At 25.7% G+C, this 13390-nt stretch overlaps 1 protein-coding gene and 1 long non-coding RNA gene across 2 annotated transcripts in view; one reads left to right on the top strand and one right to left on the bottom strand.

Moving 5' to 3' along the window:
- The window catches only part of LOC126552187 (uncharacterized), a 37059-nt gene extending 29703 nt beyond the window's left edge, over window positions 1-7356 (top strand). The window contains exons 2-3 of the long non-coding RNA XR_007606020.1: window positions 6967-7070; window positions 7209-7356. This is a non-coding gene — a long non-coding RNA (uncharacterized LOC126552187). The remainder of the gene's footprint in view (window positions 1-6966; window positions 7071-7208) is intronic.
- On the bottom strand, window positions 5989-9866 carry LOC126552185 (uncharacterized). Its single transcript, XM_050206859.1, has 5 exons — window positions 9622-9866; window positions 8997-9200; window positions 8706-8854; window positions 6830-7422; window positions 5989-6170 (listed from the first exon to the last, which is right to left on the bottom strand). Exons 1-5 carry the CDS (start codon window positions 9734-9736, stop codon window positions 6074-6076), a joined length of 1158 nt encoding a protein of 385 aa, XP_050062816.1. The 5' UTR covers window positions 9737-9866; the 3' UTR covers window positions 5989-6073.
- Between the last annotated feature and the right edge of the window lie 3524 nt (window positions 9867-13390).

Genomic DNA, 13390 nt, shown 5'->3' with positions numbered 1-13390 from the left:
ATATCATTTATCAGAAATTAACAATACAATAAGAATATATTGAAATATTCAAACCATTAATTTATTTTACCTGAACTTCACAACAACTATTCTGTATTCACGATTTCTCATACGGTGTTCATAATTTTGACTGGTGTATTGCATTGATACAATGTTTTGAAATATTATATATTGTAGGCGATCAGGTACCGTATCATGAATCTCAGAATATAATTTTCTTTTATTTCATTTGTTTTTAGTGTTGCCGTGTTGGTTTTTTATTTAAAATATTAATATAATATCCGTTGTTATCACTAACAGTTATCAGTTCATTACTATTTTCTGTCGTATTACCTCCAATTGGTATATAAAAGGAGTATTTACGCATTATATACATAATAATAATTGGGAAAAAATTATCTTATAATTTTTACGTTCCTTACAAACATTTTATTCAAAAAGTTGTAGTACAGTTACACTGCATTTAACAACGATTTGTATGCTTAAAGTTTCAACTGTGTGAAATCAAATCTTATATTAATATTGGCGAAATTATAATGAAAATAGTATGTTTACATACAATTTAAATATTATAAATAAGATTTTACTTTTTGTAAACTTAATATTATCATTTTGTTCATAAAGTTATATAATAGTTACCCTACATTTAAAATGATGTTTATGGTTCAAGTTGCAACTGGGTTAAATGAAAACTTATATTTTTTATTTGTAAATTAGAATGAAGTTGGTATGTTTAAGCACATTTTTAAATGAAATTAAGATTTCATTTTTCATTTATATATTTATTTTAATATCTTATTATCATTTTATTCAACAAGTTATGTTATGGTTACTCTACATTTAATTATGAATCTAATGGTTATATTTTAAAATTTGTAATATGAATGCATATACTTTTATAAGGTAATTTACAATGATATTGGTGTGTTTACATGTATATAAAGTATTAAAAACATGATTAGATATTTCCTTAATTTTATATCATCCTTCTATTCATTATGTTACAATATAGATACTCTACATTTATAAATGAATCTAATGGTTATATTTTAAAATTTGTAATATGAATGCATAAATTTTTATTAGGTAATTTACAATAATATTGGTGTATTTACACGTATATAAAGTATTAAAAACATGATTTTATATTTCCTTAATTTTATATCATCCTTTTATTCAGTAAGTTATAGTATAGATACTCTACATTTATAAATGAATCTAATGGTTATATTTTAAAATTTGTAATATGAATGCATAAATTTTTATTAGGTAATTTACAATAATATTGGTGTATTTACACGTATATAAAGTATTAAAAACATGATTTTATATTTCCTTAATTTTATATCATCCTTTTATTCAATAAGTTATAGTATACATACTCTACATTTATAAATGAATCTAATGCTTATAGTTAAATATTTGTGGGATAAAAATTCATAATTATTAGTAACAAAATAACAAAGGAAATGGTGTGTTCACACAGTACAAACATATTTAAATAAAAAAAGAGATTACATTTATTTTCTATTGGATATCATCCTTCTATTCATTAAGTTATAGTATAGATACAATACATTTATATATGAATCTAATGGTTATATTTTAAAATTTGTAATATGAATGCATATATTTTTATTAGGTAATTTACAATAATATTGGTGTGTTTACATATATACAAAGTATTAAAAACATGATTTGATATTTCCTTAATTTTATATCATCGTTCTATTCAATTTGTTATAGTATAGATACTCTAAATTTAATTATGAATCTAATGGTTATATTTTAAAATTTGTGGAATAAAAATTGATAATTTTTATTTACAAAATAAAAAAGGAAATGGTGTGTTTACACAGTACAAACATATTATTAACTATTAAAAATATTCAATTATTTTCATATATTTCATTTTATTATTTGATTCAATAAGTTATATTAGAGTTTCTTTACATTTAAAAATGATTCTAGTGGTTAACGCTTCAACGGTGTGAAACTAAAACATATATTGTTTATTTACAATATAAAAAAGGAAACGGTGTGTATACCTAGTAGAAATGTAATGAAAGTTGTCAAAAAAGAATTTTATTTTTTTATTTTCCTTAACAACATTTTATTCAAAAAGTTATATTATAGTTAGTCTACATTTATAAATGATGATTATGGTTATAAATGCAACTGTCTGAAATTAAAACTCGATTATTTTTCATGAAACTAAATTGTGAATTTGTATTTCAACGGATAATAATTATGATATGAAATTTGGTTTTGGTTTAACCTTAATCTTATAGGGATATATTATGTATAAAATAATTTTATAAAATGTTTATGGCTAATGTTACGGGTTTTTTATCAATAGATTAAAATAATATTCTTCATGTGCTCTTAATCCTTTCTTCAACTCATTGTTTCCTTTTTTTTGGCTCATGTACACTGTGGATTGGTGCTGCTAGATGTCTTATTTCCTCTGTATCTGCTTTGCTGCTATTGATGTTGTGCTGGAATTTTCCAGCCGTCTCTTTTGACCATCTAAAACGGAATGCGATTAGTTTTGGTTCCCTAATGTCTTAGCAACTTATTAAAAACATTGTAGTCACTTATTTTTTCAGATTGAAACCCAAATGAAAAAATTAGTTCACATTTGCAAGTCTATGCATGGTTACTGCTATAGTTTTTACTGCGGTAGGTCTATCTGAAATTAAATATGATTAATATCTGTTCACTTATGTGCCTTTAGTTAATTTAATAGCAGATCATATTATAGACCAGTGGTTCTCCGACTGATATAATATCCGCCTCGCGTATGTTAATATCATATGAGCGATGTACTATAGCCAAGGCTATAATCAACGACGACCATATAATATCATTTATCAGAAATTAACAATACAATAAGAATATATTGAAATATTCAAACCATTAATTTATTTTACCTGAACTTCACAACAACTATTCTGTATTCACGATTTCTCATACGGTGTTCATAATTTTGACTGGTGTATTGCATTGATACAATGTTTTGAAATATTATATATTGTAGGCGATCAGGTACCGTATCATGAATCTTAGAATATAATTTTCTTTTATTTCATTTGTTTTTAGTGTTGCCGTGTTGGTTTTTTATTTAAAATATTAATATAATATATCCGTTGTTATCACTAACAGTTATCAGTTCATTACTATTTTCTGTCGTATTACCTCCAATTGGTATATAAAAGGAGTATTTACGCATTATATACATAATAATAATTGGGAAAAAATTATCTTATAATTTTTACGTTCCTTACAAACATTTTATTCAAAAAGTTGTAGTACAGTTACACTGCATTTAACAACGATTTGTATGCTTAAAGTTTCAACTGTGTGAAATCAAATCTTATATTAATATTGGCGAAATTATAATGAAAATAGTATGTTTACATACAATTTAAATATTATAAATAAGATTTTACTTTTTGTAAACTTAATATTATCATTTTGTTCATAAAGTTATATAATAGTTACCATACATTTAAAAATGATGTTTATGGTTCAAGTTGCAACTGGGTTAAATGAAAACTTATATTTTTTATTTGTAAATTAGAATGAAGTTGGTATGTTTAAGCACATTTTTAAATGAAATTAAGATTTCATTTTTCATTTATATATTTATTTTAATATCTTATTATCATTTTATTCAACAAGTTATGTTATGGTTACTCTACATTTAATTATGAATCTAATGGTTATATTTTAAAATTTGTAATATGAATGCATATACTTTTATAAGGTAATTTACAATGATATTGGTGTGTTTACATATATATAAAGTATTAAAAACATGATTTGATGTAGTAAGCAAAATAAAATGACTTATTGTATTAAAATTATGTATATTAATACAAAAAACAATTGAATTAAACCAATTTGTGTACAATTTCAAATATTAAAAATAAGTTATAAAACAAGAATCTTGATTCTATAATCATATTTAAAATAAATTATTCGCAAGATTTTTACATAAATAGTTAATATCAATAAAGGTAAATATGTACCATAATTAGATGTCTTAAATCTGAATTTATTACAGGTTTGAAATATTATTACAATATTAATCCGACACCATTATTACCTTAGCCACCACATTTAGAATTCATATTTTTACCATTATAAAAATGAAAAAGTAATTTTAGAGAAAAAATGTAAATTAATGATTAAACAACAAAAGTGCTTAAATAAATAATAAATAAACATAGAATCAAAATAACTAATTTTAATTTTGCATTTTTGGCTTTTTTTTATTTTTTACGTCATATTAATATATTTTCATTCAATTCTGCTGAAGATTTGGTGAATTTAAAATTTGGTCACTTCGGTAGATGTGGTAAGTAATTTTTTAAAATATAAATATTTAGTACTTATTTGCTGTACAATAATCGTAATTCATTTTGATGAAACATGGTTTAATAATTGTAGAATGCAATAATAGTTTTGAATTTGTTATTTTTAATTGGTAATAATTAATTTATAATTTTTATTATTTTTAGGTCATATTTGAATACATATATTTTCATTATTTTTAATGTATGATAACCATATATTAGTATTTGGTGTATATCATTAAACTTATCATTGATGTAGACTTAGGTAAGAACTAATATTCATTTATATTACGAGTGTATGTGCCTCTATCACCACACTGTGCTCTGTGTTCCCACATAATTGTGATTATTCTATAAATAAATGATGTTTTAGTATCGTTTCTAATTCCTAATTCTTATTTTTATATTTAAAAATTTTGATTTATCATTGTATTGGAGTAACCTAACACATTCCAATACCTATGCGTGTTTGCAATTTTGTATAAAAATTAAAATATGTGTTAGTGCTGTTTATTTTTTAAATTTATTCTGTGATGTAAACAATTACTAAGCACTATAATAACTAATAGTTCAGTTAAGTTTCAGTGTTGTAAATAATTGTAATTATTTAGACTTTGTCTTTGACATTATATTAGTATAAGACTTTGATAAAATATTATATAGAGGTATACACTTCATAATAAAAATATGTGTCCATACTCTATTATTTTACTCAAATTTTAATAAAAGAAACATTATGGTGATAAAATTGTGTTTATGTACACATATACAGTCAAATAAATTAAAACTATCATTATTTTCATAATTTCATGAATTGTTTATTTTCTTATTATTTTAGATTCAATGCTATATTATGTTCAGACTGATGATTTTTATAATAACTTAGTTAATGATTCTAACTTGCTTGACTGTATGTATAATTCAGAGTTACTAAAAGACCACTCATGCTACTTTATCGAATGAAAGATAATTTCTTTGCTTTTTTTTATGAAACAAAAGGTGTTTTTATGAATACTTAAAATAGAATTCTTTTGTGAATTGTAAGTGTTAACTACTATTTTATAGTGAACATCTGAAGATATTAAAACTTAATAAATTTGAAGGCTAGAATTGTTAATTATTTACCATCAATTTCATTTCTCAACTATGCAGAAAAATCATTTATAAACTACAGTATAACTGTACGTTGTATATAGTTACCCTATATTTATTACTGATGTATACATTTTATTTATTTGAAGCAGTTTCTTCATAATCATTATACCTACCAATGTATTAAATAAAAATTGATTTTTAACGTTTAAAGTACTTAGGTACCTACAGAATTAATAACATGATTTAGCAATAAATATTTGAAAATACATTGGTTAAAAATTAAATTACACTATATCATTATTACTCATATATTGATAGGAACAGGTATTTCTCGTGACAAAAACTTTATGAATCCTGTAATCTTACCTATGACTGATGACCATGTTGTTAATCGTTTTTACGTTTTTACGCATTAAACAAATATATAGAAAAAACTCCATAATACAAAATAAATTATTAATACAAATAAATTTATTCAAGAAAATATATTAAAATATTAAATTGTTTATTGAAAAAAAAAAAAATTACAAAATGTAATTAAAAAAAAAATATATTTATCATGATTACATCTTTAGACATGATCTATTCATCTACATGTGATGGTCGTTCTTGACCATTTACAACATATAAAAATAGTCAAAAATGTTTTGGGGAACTGGCATCTTTGTAGTTGTTGTACGGCTATCTAGGTACTCCATACGTTTCTCATTATATCTGTAAATATTATAATATAAAATCAATGTTTGGTAAATGCAAATCATTGTTTACAAAAGTACATAATGTTTTTTAAAGAAACCAAGGTACTTCAACTCGTTCTGCTTTATAGAAAATTGCTCATGTACCCAGTTATTGAGAAGAAACCATAATGGATTAGTTAATTTTTTTGAATAATTCCTTAATAAGTATTTCCTCAATCCTTTTAATCAACAATTGTAACAGACCAAAATCAAATAAAATTTAAATCTAAATTCATTAAACAATAAAAATGAATATTTGGAAGAAGTTTTACTTTCGATACCCCCTCCTTTCTCAAAGAACTAACTAGATGAAATAATATATCAGAATATTTTCCAAAATTAAAAATTAAAGTATCTGGACTGGACAGTTATGAATGTTGATAACAGATCCAAAAGAAGGACATTGATTTTAAAATCAATACATTCATCACTCCATTCAGAATCTAAATCGTTCTGAAGATGCATAACTATCAAAAAATGATAAATAATCTTTTGAATTATTTGATATGAAAGTACACATTTGAAATATTTTAAAACCTATTATGCTATTTGGCAGTCAAGAAATTTTAAATTGAACAAAATGTTATTTTACTGTTAGAATTTTATACTATCATCAGTATTGGTTAAAATATATACCTTGTAGTTCTTATAGAATTTGTTGTTGTTTGCATTGTTGTTAATGGCATTGTAGTCGTTGATTTCATTGGACGACTGGTAGGATGTTTCATCGAGTCCATAGGTCCATCGGGGGTTAACTTTGCCAACTTAAAAAGGTACTCTGACCAATCAAGCAAAGTTCGGTGCCCTTCTGAAATGTATGGCATTGTAGTCGTTGATTTCATTGGACGACTGGTAGGATGTTTCATCGAGTCCATAGGTTCATCGAGGGCTAACTTTGCCAACTTAAAAAGGTACTCTGACCAATCAAGCAAAGTTCGGTGCCCTTCTGAAATGTATGGCATTGTAGTCGTTGATTTCATTGGACGATTGGTAGGGTGTTTCATCGAGTTCATAGATCCATCGAGGGCTGGCTTTCCCAACATATAAAGGTACACTGACCCATCAGGCCAAGTTCGGTCCCCTTCTGAAATGTATGTTGGGTCATCCTTTGCCATAGTTCTTGATAGACTGTCACACAGGTCTTCGAGCATTTGCTCGTTGCTAGGTGGACTTATCACCATTCGAATCATTTTGACACCCTCAGCAGGAGCATCATTCACTTCGTATGCCTATAAGCCAAACCGTAAAAGACAGATATAGATATCAAAACTTATAATATAAATTTATAAATTCAAGTACACTGAAATCCAACCTCAATTTACAATGATCGATGAAGTCGAGTTTTAGACTGATAGATTGGACAGTAATTAGAAATATTAAGACTAATTACAAATAATTTTAATGTTAAGTCAGCAATGATTAACATAACTATGGTAATTTATTGGTGTTTATTGATGATTAAACATATTTAATTGAACATATTGTAACAATTTCATATAAAAAAAATCTACATAATATATATATAATGATTATGCAGATGAACAAACTCACAAATAGCATTAGGTTATTTTATGTATATATTATCATTATTGTTTATTTCATTGAAAAAATAATGGGCACCACTGATTGGGTTAACCCATGAGTTCACAATTTATAATAATAACTTTCTATAGAAATTCAACTTACTACAATATAGGTACCTACATTTTAATTTATATAATATATACTTTTAGTTGTACAAAGCTTATAATAGGTAACTATTTAAGTAATAAGATAGGTACCTACATTATGTGAGCAACTAGATTAAAGTTTAATATTTAATGTTTTATATTTTGTTCATTATGCAGTCAATTAGTTATTATTATTTTTTTAACTATTAAAGGATTGATTTGTTTTGGCATTAGAATGGTAACATAATATTATATATATATATCTTATTATAAGTAAATAGATTGAGTTAGTTTTCTGAGCAGTTGTGGTATAGCCGGCTGTATTTAATAATAATTGTCTTGAGTTACAACTATGTTTAAATACAAGTCGTTAGTTTTTTTAATTATATAAATTACAAATACTTTTAAGAATAATTTTTTTATTGGTACCTAGTATATTTCATTTTGGTATACATATTCTGGATTTTAGAAATTATTCTTTTTTTATTATTTATACTTATATATTAAACACAAGGATCTTATTAGTATAGAAAATGATAAACTGAGAAAAGAGTATGAGTTTAGTTGTATATTTCTAGTGGTAGGTACCTACTTTCATTATTTTATATATCCTGTTAGACCTATAGTTTCGTTTATAATTAATTCTGTGAACATTTTGTGCTCGTTGAAAAAATAAAATTTATCATTAACAAACATCGTATAATAAAATATATTTTATCACGAACTACCCCCCGAATGAATGGTCTATAATACGTGTATCGTGTTCACCCTCCACTCCTTAAGTTAAATAACAACGAGTTTGTCTATATTATAATAATAACATGCTAATAGTGTATACTCACGGCACATCTCAAAACCAGGTCGTTGATATCCTGTGAGATTTTTGGCTGGGAATGATCTATTAATTGAACATAATTCCAACCTTTAAAAATCTCTTCCTTCTTAGTAGGTTCCTTTTTTGAAACGCACTCAAAAGCGAAGTGATCCATGTCTGATTATAAGGCACAAAAATAGAACAAATACATGAGTATTTAAAGTTATAATCGGCTTAACTTTTTAATATTAATAGGTAATTGTCAGTTGTCACGAAATTGCTTGTAATAATAGTAATAATAATAATTCATTATACGTACTACGCATGTCTTTACAATGACCATCATTGGTGGTTTTCCCCGGACGTTTAAGCCACAAATTAAATAGTGGTGCAGCGCTTATCGTACGGTTGTGTTCCAAGTAGGCGCATCCGAACATTGTCATCGGTGTTTGTATCATGGCAACTTCATAACGTATTCCTAGTCCTAACGGAGGACACAGTTTGCCCATTAAACTGTCCAAAGCTACAACACACATGATGGAGACAAATTAGGCATTAATTTATGTAAGCGTATTATACTGTTATTATACTTAAATATTTTAGTTTATTTTTTGAAAATATTTAGAGGAAAAAAATTATGATTGATTAATTTCTCACTAGTTAAAAAATGTCTTAAATTATATGTTGATTTGGTCCATTTAATACTCTTTACGTATATTAAATAATTATGAATTATATCGATCGCGGCAGTAGAATTGTAAATAAGTATTTAAGCAGATTATAAAAATATAATAAAGAAAATAACGTTAAAATGTTAAAACATATTATTGTTTAGTATACCTAGGTACATAAATAAAATTACAAATCGTAATAATAAATGAGAACAAATATAAATTTATATTAAAAATTTAATGTGTACTAATTGGTTATTAGTTATTGCTTACTTTGTTTTTTAATTTCTTCATCCGAAGTTTCTTCGATCATCGAGGCTGCCACCCAGGATGAGAATAATACGATGAAAAAGAAAATATAAAATTGTTTTTTTAAAGACTCCATCATTTATAAAAATCGGACGTTTTACGAACGAGAATTAAAACACAACAGATTACAGTTATCGGCACAACGCAAAAAAGTGAAAAGAAAAACGAATAGTGATACACTAAAGGTGTCTGCGCTCTTACATGCCTTTTTATAAGCTTCTGCGGCGGCGGCGGCGGCGAAATTGGGATCCATCCCTTCCACCGGTTTAGGGTAGGGGGCGTCATTGTCGTGTACTCGTGTATTATATGGATGTGAATCTCCAACGTCCAACAATATGGGTCAGTGGTGGAGGTAAATACATTATTTGACGTAGGTGAACGGCGCTAGTGGTGAATATAATAAATAATATAATATAAAATGAAAATCGTACGGAATCGGGATTCTATACTCCGTAATATATATAAATGGATAATTAATATTATTATTTTTTTCATTACCTATAATATTAACTCCGCCGCCCCATTGACCGATTGTTCTTTTTAAGTAAAACGTCGTGTGCGATCGCTTAGATGTTGTAGGCACATATTACGTCGTGTAATGTATATATGTTGTAGGCATATAGTCAAATCAGGCATTTTACTAAATGCCTAGGCATATAGGCAAAGAACTTAATTTATACGCAATTTAATTATCCACCTTGACATTTAGTCAAATGACTAGGCATTTACCTAACTAAATGCCTATTTAAAGTCAGGAAAATACTAAAAATCAAACATTTTGTATTATTTTAAACATTGAACTATATTTTCTATAAATAATTTATTGCTATTTTATTAAAAAAAAAAAACTATGTATTATTTATTAATATGTAAAACACGTAATGAAGTATGTTTAATTTCATACACATCGATACTATTTTTTTAAAACTTAAATCATAATTATTTATATATAGCTGTATAGGTAAACTAATTAGATGTGATAGTACGAGTATAAAAATGATTAAAAAGGATATATTATAATTAAAAATGTTTGTTAATTTTTATTTATAACTTATTATTACATGTAATTGTTTGGTGGCATTAGCTGTAACATTTAAATATTTGATATTTTTTTTTTAAAAATAACTTACAACTCAATATAGATAAGGTTCTCATACAATCTATATCAATTTTCCAAGGTAAAACCAATGGAACTTTTATTTTTATTTAATAATAATATATATAGTACCTACTCACTACTTAGTACTATATTACTAAAGGATATATTATATTATACTCGTACTATCGTCTACATTGATCATACCTAATTATTGATTAGTAATTACCTATGTATATATTTATTTTATATGATTTAATTCTTAAAACAATAGTACCGATGTGAACGAAATTAAACATATTTCATATACCTACGTGTTTTACATATTAATAAATAATACATACTTTTTTTATATATAAAATAGCCATAAATATTAATAGAAAATATAGTTAAATGTTTAAAGTAATACAAAATGTTTGATTATTATTATTTGCCTGACTTGAAATATACATTTAGTTAAATGCCTAGTCATTTTATTAAATTACTAGTTATTTGACTATATGCCTAGGCATTTAGTAACATACCTGATTTGACTATATGCCTACGACATAATATACACTGTTAATGTATAATGTAGTATAGGTAGGTAGGTAATAGTGCTGCAGCTAGTAACTCACTCAGTCACTCATACAGTGATCGCTGTATCTTAAAAACTACACAACGTAAAATTACAATTGGGTGGGCAATATTACGCAGTGTTTAGATGGTGTCAGTTAATAACTAATAAATCCGTTTTATCCTATTCAAGTTCCGGATTACAAAATATCTGTAAATCTATTACATTATCAATAAAACACTGTATTATTTCGTTTTTAATGTTTAATGAAAAAGCTCATATTATTTGTATTAAAAAAAGAATTCGCCAGACGACATAATAAATTATTCTAGTATGTAATGTACGTGCGCTATTATGCGTATATATAATAACATTATCTCTAGCATATAATAATATATATTATAGTATATAGTGTTGGCGATTAAGCAACACATATTAATAATAATATATATTATCTTACAATAATCGACTATGTATGTTCGCCGATCATTTATATTTGAAAATTTAAAAAAATATGTGGTAGTAGCATTTAAAATACATATTTCTTCTATTGATTAAGAATTATAAATTGTATAACTAAAATAATAATTAATGCATGCGAAAAATAAAAAAATAATTTTTAGTTTTTATTCTCAATTTTACATGTTTTATAACAATCAGCTTATCATTGATATATTTCTTGAAATAAATATATTTGTGTGTGTATCTTTTAAAAATTAAGATGCATATTTTTACATACTTTGGTAAATAAAATGCATATTTTACAATTTATGATTGCATATAAATCCCAGCTCTGATTATAAGCAAACGATACTAACAGATTATTTCGATTTAAAATTAAGATTTTACTAAGTTAAAAAATAAATAAAATAAGTTTGATAAAAATGTTAATAATTAGTAATTTACAAATGTGTATAATGTATTTGCAATATGTAATAAATTAAATTTAAAAAAACATAATTGATAGTTGATACACCGTAGTTCAGCAATTTAGCACTGTTGCTCTCGTATTGAAAAACAATTTTACTGAAGAATTAGGAATAAACTAATATAAAATACAGAAACCGACTGGTGAATGCTGATAAAGATAAACGTAGGTCGTAGGTATAATGTATAAGTACTAATATTAAGATAAACTTTTATCACTATTCTGTATAGATATTATAGTTAAAGTTGGATATCTGTTGTCATATTAGTTAAATCCTAAATAGTCGAGAAAACCTTAGTCGTTTGCGGTAATCATTGTTATAGCCGTTCGTCGTTCTGCCGTTATGACTTTACGTTATATACACGCAAAAATAAAATATATTTTATATTATATTTACCTACCTCAATATATAATATAAATGTTTAAATAGTAAACACTAATAAATAAACATCACCAAGGCGCAATCCAGTATGTAATTTACGATTGGCTTTAAATAATTTATAAAAAAAAAATTTTATTCTCAAATGCGCCCCTTACTTAACTGCGTTCTTGGCGAGCGCCCATGCCGCTAACTTCTAGTTACGGCACTGATAACACAACTGCTGCGTAGTGACTTATAACATGCAGAACTACTTAACCATTATTAGTATTTTTTTTTTTTTGAAACAACAAATATTTTTTGTGCAAGTGCTACGTATGTTAAATTAAAATTAAAATGACTAATGATGATTTACAACAATTGGAACGATTAGTTACCAAGTTGAGGTAGGTACACATGCGGGCTCACCTACGACCCACTCACTGCACTATAATAATAATAAATACAAATTATATCCCTCTTTGTATATATTTAATAGGAGAAAAAATGCATGTTAAATGTTATTGCATTTGCGTAACTCAGTACCTATATTATGTGAAAATAATCATTAATTTGAGTGCGACGTCATTTGACTGAGATGCTCTGCACATAGTGGTTCTTAACCGCCGGTCCGCGATAAAAAAAGGTACTGCAATGGTCCGCGAAAGCAAAAAGATTGAGGCCCGCTGCTCAACACATATACGCAGTGCATCACGCAACTTACATTACGCACTCACGCCATTAACAGAATCTCTTATAGAAAAAATTCTTACACTGGTATAATTTGGCCATTTT

The sequence above is a fragment of the Aphis gossypii genome, chromosome X (genome assembly GCF_020184175.1).
Source record: "Aphis gossypii isolate Hap1 chromosome X, ASM2018417v2, whole genome shotgun sequence".
NCBI classification, from domain to species: domain Eukaryota; kingdom Metazoa; phylum Arthropoda; class Insecta; order Hemiptera; family Aphididae; genus Aphis; species Aphis gossypii.
This window is presented reverse-complemented; position numbering and strand designations above follow the sequence as displayed.